Source organism: Cryptomeria japonica, chromosome 9 (assembly GCF_030272615.1).
Source record: "Cryptomeria japonica chromosome 9, Sugi_1.0, whole genome shotgun sequence".
NCBI classification, from domain to species: Eukaryota; Viridiplantae; Streptophyta; class Pinopsida; order Cupressales; family Cupressaceae; genus Cryptomeria; species Cryptomeria japonica.
Genome location: NC_081413.1, coordinates 94,532,097 through 94,557,682, shown reverse-complemented (window position 1 = coordinate 94,557,682; position 25,586 = coordinate 94,532,097). Strand labels below are relative to the sequence as shown.

The window sequence follows — 25,586 nt, the reverse complement described above, 5'->3', positions numbered from 1 at the left end:
CGGATCTACCTTGCGAAAATGGCCCGAAAAAGCAGGGATTGCAGCATTGCCTCTTGGTCCTTCGAATTTTCCGTGCGTCGAAAAGGGTTGTTCCGTCTCTATGTTTGAAGCTTATTTCCAGAAGTATAGCTACGCACCTATTTCTTGCACACAGAAAGAAAGGGAAATAGGTTGGGAATAGGGGCTTGCCTTTAGTCAAACCCCGGTTTTGGAATTAACTATGAAATTGAGATAAATGTAAATGAAATGACTGAAAGGAAATGTTCTCCTTTTGAGGGAGATGCTGAATTATGACTGAAAATGAAATGATTATACCTCCTTGTCAAGTTTTGCTTCCCTCCACATGGAATTAGGGTTTCATGAAATAGTATGTTGATCTCCACTTCAATGCTTGATCCTTGACTTTATTGCTGCTCCAAGGCTTGAAGGAAGATTGAAAATGCTCAATTGCTCTTGAATGCTTGATCTCTTGTGATTGCCCTGTGCTTGGTAAATTTTTCATGATATGTGTATGTATCCAAATGAGAGGGGAAATCCTCTTTATATACTTGCTGTTGGGTTAATTGGCTAATTTTTCGACATAGGCCGACACGGAGAGGAGAATCCTGCCCAAACTTGAATTGGGAAAAGGGTTTAAAGAGGGCCCAAAATGAGGGGGACTAGGGCGCCTTGGTCTCAATGAGGACTAGGGCGCTACGCCCTAGTCCTGCCCTTTTTTGGGGCTAGGATCAAGGTGCAGGATAAGTGCAAGGTCAAAGTTTTGGCATTTGTGATGTGTATGAGCATAATCATGTCTTCAATCAGGCCAAGGGCACAAACACTAAGGCGAAGACCCAAATGCAGTCGAAAATTGCAAGGGGTGCAATTTTAGGACGCTACACTTATTTTAGCCAAGTTTTACTTCAATTATTACTCCTTCATTGGTATGCTTCATCTTGATGGTATCCATGTTTGTAGTTGATTTTGAAAATTATCAGCTATCCCTAGAAGATCGCACTAGCCTTGTGAAGATGTTCATTACATGTCAAAGCAAAGCTTAGTTGAGCTCACTTGGAGTTGTCCATCATTCTTGCATTCTTAGTGTTAGTTTAGCATTCCTAAACCTTACCCTTTTTCACTTTTTTTATCAAGATCATTAGTTGTAGTAGGAGGAAAGAGCTAAATTGCAACATCATTCGTAAAAACAAATTTTCTTGTGATTAAGAAGTTTCATCTCCTAGAACAGTTACGTAAGTCCCTTTGGAGGAGCAACAAAACACATCAAACCATTGAAGCTATCCAACACGTCAAGGCCTGACTTTGTAAACCTTGGAGTCATCTCAAGTGATCGTTTTGTGTTCAACATTTGAGAAGTCTTTGTTCAAGAGAGGATAGAGTATTCAATACTTTATTTTGTGTTCAATCGTGCATGAAACTCACATCAATAGTGTCCTTTGACACTTTATTCTGTGTTGGTGTGGTCACAAAACACCCATCAACACGTCCTTCAATTAAGCAGCCCACCCCAAGTTGGCTAGCTTGTGGGCTGAGGGGTCTAATTGACTTGGTTGGTCTTTCTACACTCTTGGGCTAAATTGTGAGGACAGTCTCCGAGCATCCTACCAGGCCTTCCCATTAAATTCCTACAATGATTGGGTGTTTGAAATATGCAAGGAATTGGATTCAATGCATTAAGGATACTATGTTTTTTTATTGGCAAGGAAGCATAATAGGGAGATTTAGGAGTACGGGTTCCCTCAATCAAGTAGACCACCCATTGAGTTGGACTGCTTGTGGGCCAAGCAGTTGGATTGACTTGGTTGATTGTTCGATGCTCTTGGGCTTAGTTGTGGAGGACAGTCTCGCGGCGCCCTATTGTGCTTTCCTCTCAAGTTTCTAATATGGTTGGTTATTAGGAATAAGCTATAGCGTGCATGTTTACAATAGGAATCTTCATTATCGTTTTGTTTGATGTTTATTGATTATATTCCCTAAATTCAATTGCTATTGTGTAATTTAGTAAAAGAATACTATTGTAAATAAATTGTATTATTGGATTTATTATTTTTGGGCAAAAATCAGGTACTCCCTCAACAGGGGACATTATACTACTTGATTTAGCCCTCTTGATGGTTAAATTTTTTCTTCTGGCTTCATTGATAGTTGCTATAAAGCTATGCTTGGGCTTGCAGCTAATAATGCATTAAACTTAAGCTTCTTTTAGTTTGTTTAAGATATTATAAAATAATTTTAATAAAATTCTTTCAATTTATTTGTGTTCTATAAGTTCAAATATTATTTTATTTCAATGTGTTCAACATATGCAGGACCAAGATACATCCAAATGTGGAAAATATAGCCACATTTGGATGTATCTTGGTCCTGCACATGTTGAACACATTATCTTATTATGCAAATCTGAGCAAGAGATAGAAGCAGTTTTTGATCTGGCATGCTGAAGATTATCTTTGCAAAGAATTTATGGGACTCCTAAAATGCTTAAATGTTTGTGCAGCTGTTTTAATGATTAACTAATTTCAAAAATTTCAAAGGAACCTTTAAAATAACAAAGCGCCATCGTCAAGATTGAAGATGATGTCATATGAATGTGAACACTTTAGATAATGAATAACAAACACTTCAGGTCATATCTTGCAAAAGAGACGTTATAATTGTATAACATTGTGAGAGAAACATATATCAGTTCATAGCAGTGTTCCATGGGGACACGTCCCCCCCCTTTTTGGCCACGTCTCCTAGGAGGATACGTCTCCGGGACGGGGGGACAGGGACGCGACGTCCCCCGCTGTCTCGCCACCGCCACCCAATCGCCACTGAGCCGTCTCCGCGTCTCCTAGGGAGACGCCTATACGTCTCCCGTCACCCCACGTCAAAAGCAATTAAAAAAGGCAATTTTAAATAAAAATGTGACTTTTTTGGGGGTTAAGGGGTAACCCTAATTGAACGTGGGCCCCACCCTTTCCCCCAAAACAACACAAAACCATGCTTTTTTTAGATTTCACTCTCATTTTGGAAAACTGATTTTTTTTCCAGCAAGCTGAAGAGGAGGAAAAACTTGAAGAAGACTGATTGAAGGGGTGAGAAAAGTGATTGCAAGCGTGATAGGAGCTAGAAGAAGCAAGAAGAAGAGGAAGAAGCATTTTGGAGAGATTTTTCAAGCACAAGGTAGGGTTTTTCAACTTTTTCTTGTTTTTTTTTTGGTTTTATTTTCTGATTTTCATTGTTCTATGTCATTTTTGGATTTTTTTTCCCTATTCATCTCAAAATGAGATTTGATGTTGAATCTTGAGGTTCATCATTTTGCCCTCAAGATTCAACATCAAATCTCATTTTGAGACAAATAGGGAAAAAATATATTGTTAAACTAGGCTGATTTTATTTTTATTTTTATTTTGTGAAATGCAGTGTCAATTTCACAATGAGCTCCCAAGGCATGAGTGAAGATGACATGGAAATCCATTCTCATCGTGAGAATGATTCAGAATATGAACCTGAAAATGAGGGGGGTGACCATGGGGCTGATCTTGGAGCCCAATCTAGTTCTATGGCGAGTGCACCGGCTAGTACAAGTTGCCCTTCAGAGTTGTTGGCACCATATGCCAGGGGTCATTTTGATCCTAAGTCTCCTTTAAAACAGTTTGCTTCACGAATATCAGTATAAGGCACATCACATTCAAGTGGGGGAACAAGGAAGTGGAAGTGCAACATTTGTGAAATTGAATGGTTCGGTAGCATTAGTAGGGTGAATGCACATTTTCTGTTTTGGAGAGGAAAAGGCGTGAAACATTGTAAGTTTTTGGAGGAAGCTAAAAATATACAGTACAAAATTGAGTTTAATAGACTTTGGGGGGTTTTAGATGACACAAATATTTCAATGCCTACTACTTTGTCTGCTAGGGCAGCACTTCAGGGCAACCAAAATCTGCCACATACTTCTCATCCTTCGTAGACGGGAGGAATGATGTTTGGATCTCCATCCACTTCCACTTCTACTGCCACCAGGGCTGGGAAACGTAGGTTGCAGACACCACAAAGCAACCCCATTGCTGATATGTTTAATGTGCAGCTAAGAGATGAGATAGATGAATCCATTGGCAAGTTCTTCTTTGCCAATGGCATTCCATTTCATGTTACACGGTCTCCTTATTATAGGGAGATGATGGCTATGGTGGCCAAGGGAGGACCATCTTATGTGCCACCAGGGGAGACAAAAATGAGGACCTCGATCTTGGATAAATGCTATTCCAAGATCAATATTTTGATGGAGAAGATGAAGGCATGTTGGGTGGCATCGGGGTGCAGCATAGTTATGGATGGGTGGACGGACATTAGCCATCGTCCACTCATCAACGTCATGGTCACATGTGCAGAGGGCCCATACTTCCTTAAAGCAATTGATTGTACAGGGCATCGTAAAGATGTTGATTTCCAGTTTCAGGTCCTCAAGGAGGCTATTGAGGAGGGTGGGCCACAAAATGTGGTCCAAGTAGTGACAGATGCAGCCCATGTGTGTAGAGCAGCAGGGAGACTCATTGAGGCAGCCTATAGACACATTTGGTGGACCCCATGTTGTGTGCATGCCATGAACAATGCACTCAAGGACATGGGGAAGATTGACTGGATTAGAGGAGCGGTCACCGATGCGAGAGATGTGCAGATGTTTATCTGCAACCACCACACTTCACATGCACTCTTCAAGACCTTCGTGAAGGAGTTCTTGAAACCAGTTGAGACTAGATATGCATCCTATTTCATTCTCTTGGAGAGAATGATTGAGTTGCAAGAGGCATTGCAACTCATGGTTATGACTAATGAGTGGAATAAGTGGGCTGAGGCCAAGACAGAGCAGGGGAGAAGGGTGAAGGAGATAGTGAAGAGTGATGTGTTTTGGATTGATGCGAAATACATTGTCTCCATCATTTCTCCAGTATTCCAGGTAATCAGATGTGGGGATGGGAATGCACCTAACCTTGGAGAAGGTGTATGAGTGCATTGACTCTATGCTTGACCAGATGAGGGCTGCTGTGCGAGTGAAGGACCCCTCTCTAGCATTCTACAATGAGCAAATCCGGCCTATCATTCAGCGTAGATGGGACAAGTTGAACACTCCTTTGCATATGGCTGCCTTTGCCTTGAATCCTAAGTGGTACAAGGCTAGACCGGGTAGAGTGACACCGATTCAGGATGATGAGGTGAAGGCGGGTTTGTTTAGGTGCATAGAGAAGATGTTTGATTCCAAAGATGCCGACACAATTTGCACTGAGTGGGGAAGATTTGCCACTCTTAGAGGTTATTCAGATGCGACAAAGATGGATATAGACACTATGGCACAAGAGGACCCACTTTTGTGGTGGAATTGTCATGACCCGAAATCTTTGACCACCACTCTAGCCATCCGTCTGCTATCCCAGGTTTCCAGTTCTTCAGTTGCTGAGAGGAACTGGTCTACATATAGCTTCATCCACTCTCTTAAAAGGAACAAACTTACCTCTAAGAGAGCAGAGAAGCTTGTGGCTGTACACAGTGCTTTGCGTCTCATGGACCGCAAGACACTTGTGTACAAGGAGAGTCCAGTGGCATGATGAGATGGAGAGCTAGAGGAGCCTTCACAGATTGATGAGGATGATCCTACCACTTCAGATGCAGGGCTAGTTGGTGTGAGCTTGAGGGACCTTGATCTTCAGGAGTCCAACAGTTCCAGTGAGGAGTTCGTAGATGATTAGACGCCTCCATTAGCTACATTTTGAGTTTTGTCACTTTGTCTCTAACTCTAGTCTCTTTTGTAATGCTATTGCTACACGTATTTGTATTTGGCTACTCATTGTAATGATGAATCATGTAATCATCTTTATTATTATAGACTTTGCAATGGCATCAAATATTCATATTTACGTTTTCCTTTTTCGATATAATAGAAATCTCCAATTTGACAATTTCATTTGTCAAATTTTATTTAGCATTTAGCAATTAGCCAATTACTAATCTTGGTATTTCCTATAGTTTCATTTGAAATCTAATTCTTATATTGTTATGCTGTCATACATCTTTTCAAAACTAGTTTTTCAAGTAATATATGTATATGTATAACTATATGAGCACCACCCCGCCACCCCCCTGCCGCCGTCTCGCCGCCTTCCCCACGCCGTCCCCAAATTTTGGCCCTTGGTCCCCCTGTCCCGAAAACGTGTCCCCGCGTCCCCCTGTCCCCAACGCTCGTGGAACACTGGTTCATAGCAGCCACAGTTTTGCTATATTGTATGCCAACTTATAATTGTAATTGCTTAAAATTCAAACTCTGAGAGTCTAGCATGTATTTTGTGGATGTTAAAATAGTTCTAGAATGGGTGGGAGAATGACATTATTATATTGATAACTGAGGGATGTTGAGGAGTATTTATAGCTTGTCTGTTTCAGCAAACCTATAACCACAGTCTTTGTCGTCTTGTGGCATCATATGTTTGGCTTCAGTTGTGCTTTTTTTAACTTTGTAGTTTTCTTATGTATATGGTCTTGTTGTGACGTTTTCACACATCGCCCCATTGCAAATGGGGACCCCCTCTTTTTGCTCGTGTTGCCTGTTCTTTTTCTCTGCTTTTTAGGGTTTTGGTAGTTTGTCAGTTGTCTGGATTTAGGGTCAGGCCTTAGGGTTTCTGTTTTGTCGTTTTCAGGCCAAAGTCCAGTCAGTCTTGAGAGCTTTTTTTGAGCTTCCTCTCGCAGGATGCAATTTTGAATAAAGTGAATTCGCCAGAGGCTAAGTGAGTTGGTCTATTTTCAATTGGAATTTTGAATGAAGAATCTAAATTTGTCTGAGTGTGAATGATGAAATTGCGAATTTTGTCCAATTGAGTGATTTTGACCAAATTTTGAAAATTTTGATATTTGATCCCGGGCATTGGAAATGACTTGTTTTTACCTTGTGAAGTGATCAAAATCCCGAAATCATGATATTTTGGCCTGTAGGAGCAAAATCGCCCCTGTCCCTCAGTGAAGGACCGGAGCTCGTTTTCAAAAATCTTACTGTCCCTGCAGGATCAAGATGATTTTTTGAGTGGAAGTGGTAAAGGGAGGCATTATCTTTCCATTGAATATAATTTGAAGAATTTCATGAGCACGGAAATGCCCCAGGAGTCAAAATCGCTCCTGTCCCTCAGTGGAGGACCGGAGCTCAAAACCAAACATTGCCTTGCCCTTGAAAGATTTGAACGATTTCGCGAATTGAGAAGATCAAAGGAGATACATTTTATCAGTTGAATATAACTTGAAAGCGCAATCATGAGGAAAATTGACCCTAGAAACAAAATCGCTCCTGTCCCTTTGCCAGGGACCAGGGCGAATTTAAGTGATAGCTCCCGTCCCTCTCTCAGGGACCAGAGCGATTTTCCTTATGAGGCATGTTTTGGGCAAAAAGCAAGCAAGTTTTGGGTTTGAGGCAAGAAAGGAGGGTGAAATGAACCTGTTGAATACAAATTGAAGATTACAAGACATCAATAGGAGACTCAAATTGGCCTAGGCGCTCCTGTCCCTCAGTCAGGGACCAGAGCGATTTTTGCCTTAGGTCAATTTCCTGCCAAGTTTGAATGAATTCCAAGCCATGAATGAATGAAAGGATGCATTACAAGACCGTTGAAGATAAAATTGGAAGTTGGCAAAGTGTGATGGAGCCTACAAGTCTAAATTCGCTCCTGTCCCTCAGCCAGGGACCAGGGCGATATAGTGGTTATCTTGCCTTCCATCCAAGTTCAAACCACTCCAAGACAGGTGAAAGGTGGCAAGGACGTTTTGAAGCGTCTCAATGAAGAACGAAGTATCAAAAGTCGCCAATATTGAAAGAATTACACCAAATGTCCCAGTTCGCTCCTGTCCCTCAGTCAGGGACCAGAGCGAAAGTGTTCAAATAAGGCCAAATTTGGGTTGCTATTCACATTTTGAATGTTTGAAAGGGGATCAAGAGACTTCATTTTGCACGATGAAAGCAATGGCAAGTTGATGAAAGCAAGCATGAGCCCAGGACATTGAAATTCGCTCCTGTCCCTCAGCCAGGGACCAGGGCGATATTTACTATATTTGCTAATTCATTCAAAATTCACGCCAAGTCAAGGTTGTACAAGGTTGCACAGGGTCTAAGGCGTTTTAAGAAGATGGTATGCAAAGGTTTCAAACTTCAAAGGGTCATTAATTGAGCCAAGGAACCTATATCGCTCCTGTCCTTGAGCCAAGGACCAGGGCGATTTGCACAAGATCATTTATTTTCCTTCAAAATCAAGACAAGGCAAGGATACACAAGATCAAGGACATCTTTTGGGAAGCAATGAACAAAGAACAAAGGTTGAAAGATAGCAAATTTTGGCTAGAACTTCAGGATCGCTCCTGTCCCTCTCCAAGGGACCAGGGCGATAATCTATTTAAACATCAAAATGCCTTGTAGATGCCAAGTGAAGTAAAAGTGGAATGAAGAAACAATGTTATTACTTGCCATATAGTGAAGATTGGAGATCGAACAAGCAAGATCAAGGAGAAAACACCAAGATCGCTCCTGTCCCTCTCCAAGGGACCAGGGCGATATCACCTCAAGAGGCACTCATTCGCACAAGTAAGTCAATCAAGCTTGAATTTCCCAACGAAAATGCCAATTTCAACGTAAGGATGAAGATTTTGAACGTCAAAAGCACGAGATTCCAGGCTAAAATGGTAGATCGCTCCTGTCCCTCAGTCAGGGACCAGGGCGATGAGGTTTGTACTTTTCTACTTCTCCAATTTTTTGGCGCTAAAGCATTTTTTTTTTGAATTTATTTTAAATGCTAAAATCGGCAAATTCAAAAAATTCAATTAATTAGCATTTAAAAATTGCGCTTGGACATTAATTAATTGATTTTTTGCCTTTTAAAATCGAGTTTATTAATTTAAAAAACAAAGGCATTTAATTAATTGATTATTAATTTAATTAAAATCAAATGGAGCGCTTGGTATTTATTTGTTTCTTTTACAAAAGTCGGCCTTGATTTTTATTTGAAATTTGTTTTAATTGCCTTATTTTTACAAAGTCGGCCTAGAGGTAAATGAGAGGGTGAGCGCCTATAAAGGAGGGGTGAGTTATTTCATTTTCAAATCATCATTCAAACTTCCTTTGCATGCGATTTGGAGAAGACAAGGGGGAAGTGCGAATTTCATTGAGGAAAGGTGCGAAATTTCCATTCAAGGGGAGTGCGAACTTGGTTTGAAGTGGAGCGAATTTGCCATCAAGACGTTGAAGACCCCCCAAAGGTGGTGAAATTGACAAGGAAGGCGTTCGCTAGAGGAGGATCACATTGAAAGCTTCAAATTTCGATTTTGCCTAGGCGAATTTCCTTATTTTGCATCTTTTTAGAGTCAATTCCCAAGTGGAGGTATGGCGTAATCACCTTGGCACCATTTTTGAAGATTTAAATTTTGCTTTGAAAATCCTAAATTAGGAAATGATAACTCAAGATTTATCATGAAGTTTCCTAATTAAAATCTTGAATCTTCCTTTTAAAGTTTAAATTTTAGATTTCAAGACATATTACTAATTTTGATATGTTGTGTAGGCATCAAATGGAGATCTTCTCAAGGAAAATCAAGCTAGATCAAGGGCGACCTCCTCCAGCGTAGCATCGACAAGGACGGCCTTCTTTGGACTAACGTCATCAAGGGCGACCTCTTCCAAATCCAGCATTCCAAGGCAAGGTACATCAATCGTCTTGCACATCAAGGACAAAAGGAGTTAGAACAAGAGTTAATTAAAGATAGCCTCTCAACGACATCAAATTGAATATCTAGCAAGCTACAAGTGTCAGATGAGGTGGCATCCCAGTCATCACTCCTCCAGTCAGTGTGGTCCACCTCAGCATGTCCAGATTCAATGTACCTAACTCATGGAAGGTGGCACAAACTCCGATGTACCTACCCCGGCTATCCATTGGTCGATTTTTCTAGAGAGGACATGTGTCCAAGCAATACAATTTTTTCATTGGTCAAGCATTAAATGTTATGTAATGGTTGTAACAAACCCTAATTAGAGTTTTCATTGTAAAATCTTGGCCATTGATCTCGAATTGATCTAAGCCATCGAATTGTATTGAGGGCACTATATAAGCCCTGGCATTTCATTTTGTAAAGGCAATTAGCATATAGTTAGAATATAGTTAGGAATAGTTGGAAGTATTAGAATAGCAATTAGAGTAGAGTAGAGAGAGAAGGCAAAGATTGTTGCCAAGAGGTTGTTGTAAAAGACTTGTAACTTCATTGAAGAAATGGTGAAATTTATGGGTCGATTCGACAATTTGCATGGTCTTTATACTTCTCATATTTGATTTCATGTTATTAGATGAGTGGAAGAAATGTGCTTGATTGATGGTGAAATTCGCATATCCATACTACTAGCAGTTTGTTGATTGCAGACTTGCCTTGTGTAGTCAACTGGAATCATTCAGCTTAAGCTTAACTTCAATTGTCGCTTCTTCATTGATATGCATCAACCTGATGGTGTCTATGCCTGCAGTGATGATTTGAACATCATAAAGTTTCCCTTCGAAGATCGCACTAGCCTTGTGGAGATGGTCCTGCGATGTCAAAACAAGACCTAGTTAGAGTTTCATCAAAAATCAATCATTGCTCGTACATTCTTAGTATTAGGATTAGATCCTCTCTTCGCCCTCATCTTTTTTCCATTTTTTTTAATCTAAGGCAGTAAAATCCTGTGTTCCAGCAATATTCAAAGCAAATAAGAAGTTCAGGCATCAAATGTAAGTCCCCTTGTGATTCCAGCAAATCACATCATACCACAAAGAGCTTATCCACACGTAGAGACCCTACATACAAGAACCTTGAAGTCATCCTGATTGATCCTTTTTCGCGATATCTTCAGCAATCAGAGGCTTTACTCAAGAGAGGATAAGGTACCTTTAGGTATTTTATTCTGTGTTTGATAGTGTACAAAATACACGTCAACAGGTCTCCATCTTCAAGTGTGTTTATATAATGGTGGTTTGTTATTCAGGAGACCCCATCAGAGGTGTGGTTTTGTTTTGAGGAGTTTTCTCAACAGGTTTTTTTGTTAATGCAGCAGTTAATGAGTTTACTTGTGAACATTTAAGGACCACTAACTAGATCACATTTCTAGATTTGCACACAATCGATTCCAGAAGTTTGCTCACATAAAAATTTCTAAAGTTGTTTACTGGCTACTCAGTATAATTGGAATATAAGGTTACTGGATACCAAGGAGTATAGTTTCTCATAATCTCAGACCTTTTTGTAGTGTGGGTGATTATTATTTGATTGTGTCTAGAAAAGGATAAAAATAAGGTTTCCTTAAGCACTTCAATTAATCTTTTTATTTTTGTCATGGTTGACCATGTTATGGTGTTTGAGAACATCAACATAGTTGCAAAATCTCCTAGATGGTGTTTAAAAGTATTTTTTTATTTCCAAAAGTATTTTTTTATTTCCAGTTTTGTCTAGTGTTATTTGAAGTGCAAATGTTATTCTGAATCCTTCTTATAATAGTATGGCATAAATGTGTGAATAAAAGGTATGTTCCAAGAAAAAAAACTAGGATTAGCTGTCAGTATTTTTTCAATTTATTGGGCTTTGTCACTTGGCTAATATTGTAAATAAATTTTGTAATTGGACCAACAAAATACACATTGTTTGGCATTAACATTGTTTTCTGTATCTACCAAAACTAATTTTTGACATATAGACACTGATAAATGCAGATTTCAATGGCATCTTAATCCAAGAACTGTCATACACAAATTTTGTAAATTTAATGTTGTTTTTATTCAACCATATTTCAAACATTTATTTAGATTTGGCACATTTTTAAATACAATGCTTCTGACATAATTGCTCTGCTTTAATATGACAGGTGGGCAGACCAGTATCAGGTATCTCTCAATTCTATCTTCCTTGTTAATTAGTTATGTTTCATATCTGTTAAAGCTATGCTTATATCTTTCATGTTCTTGTTCTGGTGTATTTGTATTTTTCATCAATTACAGTTGATGTATATTATTTATTATATTTATACCTATGGTTATAACATATGCAAAAGATGACTTACAAGCAATTTTCATGGATCTTCGTAGGCTATGTACCAGATGCTGTTTCCCTTCTTTTGCTCATCTAAGAAAACAGATTTTGCAACATTACTATGATATTGGAAACTGTTGGCCTTGCTGCTATCAGTAATAGTTTTCTTTCATCAGCTGCTTGTTACATTAAGGGGTTCTCCTCTCAAATGGCATTGCGTGCTTGAACTTAGATCACAAAGTTTGGGGTTTTAGTTGCTTTAGGCTTACACCCTCTAGCTTTTTTTCTATTGTTTTATTGTTTAGTTTGTTATAGAACCCAGGGTTCTATTGATTCTATCATTTTTCTAATGTAACTAAATACACTTTTAACACTTTTGAGTCCCATTGGCCTACATCGACCATTGGTGGACATTAATATGATTTCGTTATTTCGTTGTGATAGAATACAAAAGGCCTCAACTGACCCTCAATGTTGCCATATGGATTGATACCAAATGAAAACGACGAGTTCTTAACTAAGCTTTAAGCCAAACTGGCTAGCAATGTTCTTCGGGCTGTCTAATCACTATTATTCACTTTTTAGAGTCTGGTGTTTGTATATGTGTTGCAACCTCCCTATGTACCAATTTCAGTCTGTCAGGGATTAATTTTTATAAATGACTTTCTTTGCAAGCTGGTTACCCATTTCTCCAAAGCTTCAAACACCACCATAGGCCTCCACTGCTCTGTTAGTTACCAACCTGATATATTCAGGGCACATGAATATTCACACATAATATTGGAAAGAATATATGGATGGGGTAGCTATTATAAAGTAGAACATCAAAGAAACCAAGATGCAGACTTGTTGATGGTGTTTTTACACACTATTCGACATAGAATAAAATACTAAGTATTCTATCCTCTCTTGAACAAAGACTCCCCAAATGCTAAGCTGCGTGATCAAGTGGGACGACTCCAAGGTTCTCTAATGTCAGGTCTTGACGTGCTCTTGGATAGACTCAGTTGTATATGATGTGATATTGCTGGGATCACAAGGTGGACTTATGTTGAATGCTTGAATGCTTTGAATGTCGCTGGATAGTGGGGTTTCAATTGATTTGGAAAAAAAGGAAAAAATGATAGGGTTTCTAGGAATGTAGGAGCAATGGACAATCTTTGATGAAATTCAATTAAGTCTTGCTTCAACATACAATGAACATCTCCACAAGGCTAGTACGGAGCAATGGACAATCTTTGATGAAATTCGACTAAGTCTTGCTTCAACATACAATGAACATCTCCACAAGGCTAGTGCGATCTTCTAAGGATAGCTTTATGATTTTCAAATTGTAACCACAAGCATAGACACCATCAAGTTGATGCATGTCAATGAACGAATGATAATCGAAGTTAAGCTTGGTTAAGATGGATCCAGTTGACTACTCAAGACACTTTACCATCAGCAAGGTGTTAGTAGTATGGATGTGCGGATTTCACCATTGATCATACACACAGTCTTCCATTCATCTAAACAACATAAAAATCAAATTGAGAAGTAGAGACCATGCAAATTGTTGAATCAACACATAGAATTCACCACATCTTCAATGAATTTTACATGCTTCTTGCAACAATATCTTGGCAACAATCTTTGCCTTCTCTTTCTACTCTAACTATTTGCTATTGAACTACTAACTATTGACTTTTTATTCACTATCTATTAACCTTTACAAATGAAGAAGTGGAGCCTTATATAGTGCTCTCATTACAATTTAATGGTTTAGACCAATTCACAATCAATGGCCAAGATCAAAAGATAGAAACCCAAATTAGGGTTTGTTACACTCATTGCAAAGCATTTAATGCTTGACCAATGATACAATTACATTTGATGAGACACATGTCCTCCTTTGAAAATTTGACCAATAGGTGATGATGGTAGGTACATCGAACTTCGTGCCCACATGTGGTAGTTATCTCTTTGTTGGATGAGTTAGGTTTATTGAATCTGGACGCCTTATCTTGAAATGTTGTGATTGGATAAATGATGATTGGGTGCCACCTCAACTTGCTTGATCTTCGTAACTCATCACAGGTTGTAGTTGAATGAGGCATATCTCTTGATACTCAACGTTTCCAAGCTCCTGATGTGATGATGACTTTGCTCATGTTGAGCTTCTAACTTTGATTAACTCTTCTGAAACTATCTCGTTTTGATCACTTGCATTCTAGAGCTTCCATCTGGCTATATTGGCAATGATTCTTGGATTTTCAAAGTAAATTCAAGATTATATAAATTTCTATCCTTGAGTGCTTGATGTTGATTGTTATCAACTGCCTTGATGTTGCTTTTCCATTACTCCTCATGCTGATTGCTTGCATCGGACCTTGTGATTGCCTTGGACGACTTGTTCTTCGTCTAGGATGGACCTCGTTCTAGTCTAGGATGTTTTGTTATTGTAGAGACTTGAAGTGCAATGTCTTCCTCAATGAGAGTTTGTCGTGCTCTTGCCATCCTTAACTTGTAAAAGTTGTCTAAGTTAGTTTCACGGAATGATAATTGCTTACGAGTAGAAATCTATCACCTAGGCTAAGAATCCTAACCTCAAAATGATAATCTTTCAAAATTTCTTAATATCACCTAAAGCCCTGGGTTGCATCTCTAACCCTTAGCTAAATATGATCACCTAAACTAGTGATAACTCCCTAAAATGTTCAAAAGATGATATGAAATGTGTTAAATTAAACAGTTCTTAAAACAAAAGCTCTTTGAAGACAATAAATAAGGCTAAATCAGTCATAGATAAGGTCTGGTTTGGTACAAAAATGATGAAATACGCCTTATCTCAGATCTGCCACCTGTTTCAAAACAAACTGATATGCCAATTGATTGCTCCTTTGATGAAGTTTTCTGTCTCCAAATGGATTCACGTTTGAGCAAATGGCCAGATCACTGAATGCTGATAGGTATGCTGTTGCTGCCTTGTTTAGTGGATTCACTGTGATCTTGTGTTAAAATCGCCTCCCTTATGGTTATAATCTGCAATAGCAATCATGACAATATCGGGCTAAGGTCAGAATTGCTGATCTTGAGGATGACTTCACTGCCAAAGAGTGCATTTGTTTTGGAGTATTTGATCAAGAGTGGAATTCGCTGGTCCTTAATACAATTCACTGTCAAATTCGCTGTAGCTGATGTTTCCTGGATCAAAGTCGTGCCAAAGATGACTCCACTTCTAGGTGCGTGCAATCCAAACTTGTACTTTGTTGCTGGAGAAGATTCGCTAATACCACAATTGAGAATTTAGTCACTGTTCTATCAAGGGTGATATCAATGTTGAATTGATCAAATGAAATGATCAATACAAAGCTTATAATTGCTTGGAAAACCTGATACTTCATCACAAACTGCCTGGCATCTTCCATTAAATGCGTTGTAATTAAACAATGGGGCATCTTAGTTGCACTTATTTAATATTTCACAATCATCAATTTCAATTTTTGAATATGAGCACCCTTTTAGAAATCGTGGTGCTTGGAAATGGAATTTATTGCAAATCGTTACCCATATTGAATACTTTGCAATCCATTTGTGAATGCCACACATTAAATGAGGTTCAATCAGTGCATTGTGAAATCTTTGAGCTTTGAAATCCAAGTCTTAAATGCCAGCACCTTGTAGCCATCGTATAAATGTAGACGCCACACATTAAGTGTCATAATCATTTTTTATAACCACATCTAGAACTTAAAAATTCACATTAAATACAATCGCCTAGCTATATTAAATTAAATGATTTGCATTGATCTCTTCAAATCATGGTCACCAATTTTAAATGCTCTTCATCTATGCGACAACCTTCATTAAATGTCATTCAATCAATATTTTAAAATCGACCTTGAGTTTTGGATTTCACATCAAATATGGTTGTACAGACATCATAATGGCGTTTAATTTGGTGTGGCAACCATCACACTTTCATTGCACAAGTGACTCTCCAATTCGTATGTGTAGCTTGCATGTATTGGGCATACTTCCTTCCCCGTTGCTTTATCAAATGAATTGCATTGTTTTGGAGTTCGAGGTGATATCTTCTTTCTTCATCTCAAGGCAAACTTGGCTTACCAGGAGAGATTGCTCCACTCATAGATCATCACAGTCAAAGGATGAAACGTCCTTGGTCAAAGGACAAGGCATTCTAGCTAGAACGGGTAGCTTTCTAGCCTAGAATGGCTTGATCATGCAACTGTATAAATGCTCTAAGTCAAAGGGCAAAACGGTTCTGGCCTAGAACGACTAGCTTGTTTTCCATACCTTAGCCAAATTTTCTTATTTCATTTCCATTAGAGTGAGCAACGATGTGAACCATTTACTTCCTAAACCTTGAAACCTGACTGACCTTGCTAGAGAGACTTGACTTGATTGGCTCTTTGACCAACTACACTTCTTCAAATGAAAATCTAATAGCTAAAAGACTCAAAAACTAACCTAGAAAGCAGAAAAAAGTAGGGGTCCCCATTTGCAATGGGGCGATGTGTGGAAACGTTACAACAAGACTAAGTAAATTTGGGGTGGCTTTACCCATGTTTATAATATAAACCCAATCCCGCAGTGGGTATATCCTTGGTTAATTGTATAAAGGAATTTTAAGGCTAGTTGTCATAGGAACAAGGTCTTTGCCATCCTTTTTTCTATTTCAACCACCTTACTTTAGAAGACCTTGGTGTTACTGGCTTATCTCTACATTCCTCTCCATGGGAAATAATGATTTTGCATAGATAAATGATGTAATTAAGTGGGCTTCGGGCTGCCTATCACTCCTCTGTATTGCCCATCTCTTTGATTGTGTCATTTGTCAACTTGGTGAGTCTTGAGCTGGGCTTAGATTGCTGTTGCAATCATTGAAGGAGTTGAGCTTGTTTTTGGTAGGTTCAAGTTTTATATTAATTAATGTTGAGAGGTGTAACTACAATGGCAGGAATGGGCTGGATTATAATGGCATGAATGTGTTCAGAAAAAAACCCTTAATATAAATTTGACACCTTTAGCAAAAAATATATATGATATCTACTAATTAGTATATATATCTTTTGCTAAAGGTACCTTGGGTTAGGTACCCAAGAGCTGGAGAACAAGCATCAAATTGCTTAATTCTTGTAACAGAGGTTCACATGATCCTCAAAAAGGATTTTATCCATCCATGCTTATCAAAAGTACCATTTATTAGATACCAAGTTTATGGTTCAGTAGTCTTTTGCAGGAAAGGGCAAATTACCACAACTCCAACACTGCAAGTGCGAAGAAACTAAGGAGGCAAATTATGTGGGCCTCTTCCAACACATTAAATCTATACATTTATCTGAGGTCAACTCTTATTTGAGACTCCTCAGAGACCACCATTCAACAATCCACCTCTTCAACCCTTGTGGCAGCAGAAAGTTTTAATTTTAATAATGTAGCAATTTTTTGCGATCCTGAGCTAGCTTACCTTGATTTCTAGGATTGAGTGAGGATGTGTGAAGGGATTTTGTGGATTCTCCCTTTGCTCCACAAGTCCATCAATGTCTTCTTGTCGTGGGAAGTAGCTAGAGGCTGTGAAAAGCATATTTGTGTAGCTCAGAGATTGAGCTACATTGAAAACATTTGTTCTTCCAATTAACTGCCCAGGATCCAACAATAAGTCTGCAATGGTATTTCAAATGTGGATTGAAGGCTTTGCATCCATTTCCTTTGCTAAGGCTGTAATGCCTCTGATTGGACAACCCATCAATGATTTATCAAACTTATACAAGCCGAAACAATAATCGAATGACCAATGTAGATGCCAAATCCTAGCTGATTAGCAATAATGCAATATTTCAAATCCATCTAAATCAAACTTACACTTTCAAACAACAAATTCGAACGCTCATAATACTGGTATACATCCTCAAATGCAACACAACTGATCTGAATTATACGTGTCACGTATATCAAATGTGATTGATGATTTATGACTGATTTCTTATGGACAACATACTATCATTTACCAATGTTTATATGAAACCCTTATACAATGCAATTAACCAAATATGAAAGTAGAATTGGTTATTGAGTTGCTAGATAAATTATGGCAGTAGCAATAAACATGGAAAGACCAACATAGAAACCTCAGATCTGATTTTCATTTATGATTTCCAATGTAATTAGCAATAATGCACCATAGTGGCATTGTAGCAAGTTAAAATAACTACCTCCACAAGCTGAAATATTCAATAGAGCACCATAGTGACACTGTAGCAAGTTAAAATGACTTGAAATTATTGTACCAACACTGTGGCAAGTTGAAATGACCCCAAATGGAGACGAGGGAATACATCTCCAAATCCAACTATGGGAAGCCAATAGGGTTTTAATTTTCTGCATCTCCAACACCAAAGATCCTTATCTTTGAATGCTTCAATCTCCAAAATGGAAAGAACAATTAAATAACAAAATCAGATGACCTGCTTTGAGCCTTGACCTCTCTTTTGTAGGTGCCTACTTTGGGTCCTCTATTTATTTTGATATACATATTGAATAAAATGTTAAAAACACATTTAAACATTACATATGTCATAGGCCTTATGTTAATATTTAAGTTGCCCATTTGAAAATAAAGTGATTGGGCTTGTTTAAAATATCATTATTTCTTTGCTCTACCCTTTAGCCTACCGGAAATGGGGCTAGGCTAGAGGTCTTCTCCAAGGATCAAATCCTGAAAAGGGAACATGACAAATGCCCCCCATATTTTCAACATCCAGTTCTGCAGACAAGTGTTCACAACTTTGCTAGAAATTAGTCTATACACTTTGATGAAACCCTAGCCATGTTGTGCACTACAATCTCTTCTCTCTTTAGGTCAACTACATCTGTTTTCTCCTAAAACTTGGGTTTTTTCGTTCTTTTCATGTTGCTCCTCTTTGAGCTGGATTCCATTTTGCCACTATTCCTCTTCTCCAATATTCAACATAGCACCGTGGAAACCTACATTCCTCTATATTATTAACTCCTTGAATGCTTTACTGTGACTTTTAATAAGCACAGCTGCCCAAGTCTAAACCAAATGAAGTCTGCAACCATATTAAGCTTACCACCAAACCTTTCGATCAATCAAGACAGTACATACGTAGGTTTCTCAATAATAGCTTTTGGATTGCCACCTTTTATGAAACTCATCATCTGACTTGGTCCCTTATCAGGTATTATTCCTTAAGATACATTTTGAACCACTAATGCAACCAAATTTTGAAACGTCAACTGACCTCATCTGGGAGCCTATCTTCCCAAACCTTCCTCAATACACCAAGGCAGCCACAAAGATGTGTTCCTTGGTTGGTAGCCTAACCAGCCATCAAATTTCCCTTCCTTTTTATATGAGTAAATTTCATTATCTTGAAATTCTTCAATAGGGAATTAGTCTTTAAAAAATTGGTCTCCAATTTATGACTTATATTTCCTTGCCCAATACTTTCAATCGCTAATTTTAAATCCTCTTCTATGAATATCTTTTTTCCATTCTCTTATGTAATGCTTCCATCAAAGCATGTAAAAGCAACTTGCAATTGATTTTGTTTCCCATTCAGAAAATCTTCTTCAACTGCTTGCTTGAATATACGGTCATTTGTCTTTCTTCCCCCTGGGTGCATCCCACCTGTATACAGAAGAGAGCTAATTGTAGGGGAACTTTGAATGCTTGCATGTCTTCTTTTGCCTTTCCTTTTAGCAACACACAACTCCTCTTCATCTATATTTAAAAAAATAAAATAATATGAGTCTTGATTATCTCATTTTTTTCTAGTTCTATAGGCAAGCTGTCCAATATCCTTTCCATCTTCAAAGTCTTCTTTTAAATGCCCCGGCTGATAACACTGCCTCAGCAAAACAAATTGCAGCCATTAAATAACAACTAAACCTTGGTGGTAGCAAATGGATGAAGAGAGGGCCGACTAGTATTAGGGAAGAAAAATTAATTGAAGGTCAAATTCCAATTTATTTTGCAATGATATACTGTTTCTTCATTTCTTTAATTGAGCTATCGAAAAATCATTTGGAATACTCATATAAGGAATAACCTCAGACACTCAGAGATATCTACATTAACCTTATAAGTTATATACTCAGATATCTACATTTTGAATTGAGATTCATATTGACTTGTCTTTGCCTTCATATAATTTCTTTATTTGCTCTATAAAACAAAATCCTTATTTCTTTGCTATTCTTTGGAAAGTTAAAATCCTGCATCAACAACCCACACAATAGCATAGCAGGCTAAATAATAACAAGATTAACTAAACAAAACAAACAGAAGGAACATAACCACACAGAAAACTAAAACCCATTTCAACTTATAAATCTAGAAAAATCATTTTAAACCTTTTCTTTTATTTACTTTTAGTTTATTTCCTTGGCCATTGTGCACAGTCCATGGTTACAAATTCCTGCTAAATTTATTGCAATCTTATAACTGTCGACAGCATTAGAGGACTGCTGCATAGTGTAGTTTGCTAGGCTAATGATTTTGTAAGCAACTAGCACTGAGTATATTTGAAGGGATTTCTGACCAAAGCTCCATTTATAGTGTTGCATCATTGATCTAGCTGCCTGAAAATAGATCTGTAAATTGAATGTTGCAGTCCCTTGACAATGAACATCAATCACCGCTAAAATACAGTCATATGTTGAAAGAAATTTGAGTTTTATTTGTTTTATTCCTAAAAGATCTCTCAGACGAGAGGGTTCAAAATGTAGAAGAGGTCTACAAGCGTCTTGTTTGTTGGCTTTTTTCCAATCTGTGATCTGAGCATAGGTGTGTTATTGGTTGATGAAGTTGGTCACCTTCTCTATGTCCTGGTAAGAACCATAGCATTAGGGCTTAAGGACGGAAAATAACACCAACAGTTTCAAGGCTAATGGTTTTTTGTGGCTTAATGGACGAACAAAAGCATGGTTGAATTATATTTTCAAAATTGGAGACAAACTTGCTAATTTGCTGGAAAAAGACACAGGTAAAGTGCACTGTACAAAGGATTATGTCAAGCTTCTCAGGAAGACATTATTTGTCCTTTCAGGTTTGAGAATTAGAAGATAAGCAGAGAATTAATAGAGTCAAAGGAAAATTTCTGCAATTGTATTTAGGCATGTGTCACAATCACCCTGTAGGGATACCTTTATAGATCTCCATTATGTGAATGTCACGAGTTGTCTTCTGATTTTTGAATAGAAGTCAAGCAATTAAATAGACATAATAATTTTTTTCCTTTATGGATCACATTCTGTGAGGACAGATGCAAAACCAGCAAGAGATTACTTAACCAAGCTGAGAGAATTGCACAGATTGCTAGTGGTTAGTACCAATCCTACTTGCCATGTTTATGTTGTGTGCATGTTATTAACCATGAGATACTTGACAGCTTGCCTGCTAGAAGTTGCTATGGAGGCCCACGTAATTCCAGATGCTAAAATTATCAGCACAAGCAGTGACAAAGTTCTTGGACTTTGTTTACATTTTTTGATGAGGATTTAGGAATGAATTGTATTGGCAAGAGTTGTGGTGGCCATCTAGTGCATGTTTTCTTAAGAAAGAAGTATTCTATTTTTTTAACTTAATATCTCTCTCTGTTATGTGTCTAGTTCCACACCTTGCTTATCCCATTTAACTAAATTAGTTCAATAGAACCACCTCTATGAAAATGTTATGTCTTTGGTATAAGAACAAACTGTTCTTCGGATAACTGCCTGATCAATATTGGTTTTGAATCGTTTGGAAATGGGTACTGTTAGCCTGAAATGAGTCTGAGGATCTATTATATGAAAGGTGACATATATCCTGTTGCTTACCATTTGTTTGCAAAGAACTTATGCCCTGTGCCTTTCAATACTGGTGGTAGGCACTTCAATTCAGACAGGAACTCCTCTGAGTAGGTTACTTGGAGTGCAAATGTGAAAGAAGGTTTAACTTATTTTTAAAAAAAAATAGCTACCAAATGTAAACATAAAGCAGTGATGTTGATAAATATCTTACCGTATAACTTTTATAATTTAGACTTGTGTACATCATTGACATGCTATTTGTTAATATTTGTAATTGAACTGAAGCATTACTTAGTAAAGTCTGCTTTTAATATGGCATTCTCTATGATTGCTCATTGGGTTTTGTGCATATCCTTTTGTTTGACTGCATTTGTTTTTGTAGGCCCTATTGGCGGTGTTATTTTCCGAACACCCAAGCTGTTATCTATGTGGTTGATTCAAGTGATACTGATAGATTGGTCACAGCGAAGGAAGAATTTCATTCTATTTTGGAGGTATGTTTGGTTACAAGCACATTTTTCTAAACCTATTTAATGATGAGCGTAGCATTCTTTTCAAAATAAACCAAAGATTTGGGGATCTTAAATTTCAACAGCCAGTGTATGAAATTATAATAACATGGTTATCTCTATGTTGAGGCAGGGAAAATTTCAATGAGAATCATTCACATGAAGTTAATGGTGGAAGCTGGAAAGTTTTGTTGTTTTTACTAAAATGCAGGTTTAGGATAATCTCAGCAACATGTATATATTATTATATAATAAATTATAAAACATGCATATGGAAACCTTTACAGAATTTGTTGATAATGTTGAGAGATTTTGATTAAGATGGGAATCTGAGGTTCTGGTTTACTTTATGAATCATTTGTTCCTCTATTATACGCCTATGAAAAATGAGTTCTTCGGTTTCCTGACGGGAAGGAAAGAGTACTGAAATAAAAATGTGTTTATTGAGGTCAAGTAAACAAAACATAACAATGATATCCATGTACTCGAGGGATTATTAGCAAGAAATACATTAGTGAAGGGTTTATTTACTGAACAAAACAGTATCACAAAAACAGAGTTCAAGCTTTCTGGAACTTATGTGATTGTTAACACAAATGTGTCAGAATGACCGATATATAAAAATAACGTTCTGCATCATAAAGCTTGAAAAAAACTGGTTATAGGAAGAGCTACCCAATTAGATCAGGTTGGTTGATTGATAAATTAAATCTGGAAACAGTAAATACTGTAAAAAGACACATGAAAGAAGTTGTTAGCTTTTCTAGTTTAGTAAAATGAACCATTGTTTGTAACTTTGATCTACCTCTTATCAGATTATTGTCAAGGTTGGTAAAACTTGCTGGTTGTTATGTGTCATGTTTAGGCTACAGATTTGCTAGATATTGAATGTAATATCATGGCTGGTTTTGCCTTTCTCCTAAGTGATGATATAAGGAGCTGGTAAGCTTGTGTCTTTTTGTGTTAGCACCTGAATATTCTTAATCTCAAATCGAACCTTGTGTGTGCAAGTGTTATTTTCTGACTAGCATTTTTTTGTCAAATTAGATGTCTCTTCATAAAAATTGAGAACTTAAAACATATTGCTTGTATTTACATTTTCTTTTTTCTACAAATATTTTTCTTCGATCTCATGCTACTGATTAAAATTTTGGCAGGAAGAGGAACTAAAAGGAGCAGCTGTACTCATTTATGCAAACAAGCAGGTGAGAAGAGAATTGTTATATGATTTTCTTAGGTATTATTGAATAGAATGACTAGAGAATGGCACAGTGTTAGGATCCACACATGTACTAACAGAAATATGCCAAATAATAGTAATATTATGTTTGTAGGCGAAGATGTTCTAATATTTACTATACAGAAAATAAATGTTTAGGTTACGACAATGCCATACATGATACACCATCCGTTAGGGAGGAAGCTGCTCTATTCTATATCTCCAATTTGATATCCCAATCAAATAGAATACTCTCCATTTATTCACTCAAATCAAAATACTATTACCTCCTATATAAAACCTTCCACTAATAATAATGGAGGGTAGACCGCTCATCCTAACATAGGACTCATCAGTATGATTCAGTATAATTATTTAAAGGGGATGTGTTCATTTGCTCAAATTTACACCTTATCCTTGGTTTGGAAAATTCTTTCTGATGTTATTTGAATTATTTGAATTGCAAAATCTAGTTAAGAGAAGAAATCCTCTATGGTTGATTGCTTTCGTCTTAATTCCATGCTGGATTTTTTTTCCAGAAATCCAATATGTGGGGTCAAATTTATATGACCATTTCTGCTTGGATAGTTCTTAGAAGCTTTATTCTGACCACCTTTTGGAAAGCTCTCTGTCACCTGTTTCATATGGCACAAGAATCTCCCTAAATTTTAAGCATGTTATTTTTTTTTCCTTTGGAAAACAAATTAGTGAAGATCTCCCAATCTATCCATAAAACTTCTCCACTTTTCCCAAATCAGTTCTGTGATACCACTTGCTAAGATCTAAATATCTAACGAAATTATGTTGGATAGTAATGATAATGTGTAGAATAAAATAGAGATTGCCTAACACTAGAGATTCAAGGATGCCCCAGTATCTTGTTGTTTATAATTAGGGCCTGGCGGATTCCAATTGCCTTGGGCAACATTGGAATCTGCCTAAGGGGGAGCCAGCTCCTTCTCCATTATATAGGGCCAAGCCCTATACCTTTCGGCTCTCCAAAAGATCCCCACGCTACACCTTGATAGGGCCGACCCTATCTTCTTCACACAAAAGAAATTAAATGAATTAAAGAAATTAAAAGGATTAAGCCGACTTGATTAGGAGTGTTTGCTCCCCTCTAAATAAGACACATACCTATCACAATAGCATTCAAGGCAGTCATCAAGTAAATGCGAAATATATCCTTCTTGTGTAGCGAACTTCTTTACAAGCAGCAGATCACAGCGAGCCTCATTCACAGGTAGCAGATTATCAATTAGGTTACAGCGAATTTCATGTAGGTGCAGATTACAGCGAACTTCATGTAGGTGCAGATCACAGCGAACTTCATGTATGTGTAGCAGATCCAATTGATGATCACAGCGAACTCCATGTATGTGCAGCAGATCTAATTGGTGATCACAAGTTATCATCATAGACAGGGATCTCCATTGAAGACTCAAGTAAAGGACTGTAAATTATAATCACAGTCAACAAACTAGCTATGTAGTCTTCTATACCATCTTCCTTGTGACTGCAACTTCTATACTCCAGATAAGTGTGTAATTGTCAATTGAATCTAAAACCATAATCAGATCTGAGGATCTTTTCTGGCTGGGTTTTTCCTCCTAGGAGGTTTTTCCCAGGGTAATTTTTGTCTTGTCTCTTTTGCATTTAGTTTTTACTATGCTTAAATCTGAAAATCAATAAATCTAATTAACCTAGTTAAAAACAAATTCTAATTTTCTGAGTTTCCTCTAATCTGAAAGTACCAATATTAACATCGTATCAGAGCTATAGGCTAGATCAAACTTTCAGATTCAGAATTCAGTACTCCTTTATTTTCAGATTGGTGTAGCATTTGCAGGTTAGGTCAATGGGGCCGAAAGTTGAAGATAGGCTTGATGGGAATCTCAATTTTACTGCATGGAAAGTTCGAATCAAGTTGGCTCTAGAGGAAGAAGATCTTTTCCAATTCATAGAAGCAAAAGAGCTAACTGAACCTA

General features: G+C 37.6%; 1 protein-coding gene across 1 annotated transcript in view; it reads left to right on the top strand.

Annotated features, from left to right (window-relative positions):
- LOC131077920 (ADP-ribosylation factor 1) overlaps window positions 1-25,586 on the top strand; it is a 72,318-nt gene that overhangs the window by 21,299 nt on the left and 25,433 nt on the right. Inside the window, exons 4-6 of the mRNA XM_058015507.2 lie at window positions 11,888-11,906; window positions 22,253-22,364; window positions 23,537-23,584. Of these exons, the coding sequence (XP_057871490.1) occupies window positions 11,888-11,906; window positions 22,253-22,364; window positions 23,537-23,584 (179 nt within the window). The remainder of the gene's footprint in view (window positions 1-11,887; window positions 11,907-22,252; window positions 22,365-23,536; window positions 23,585-25,586) is intronic.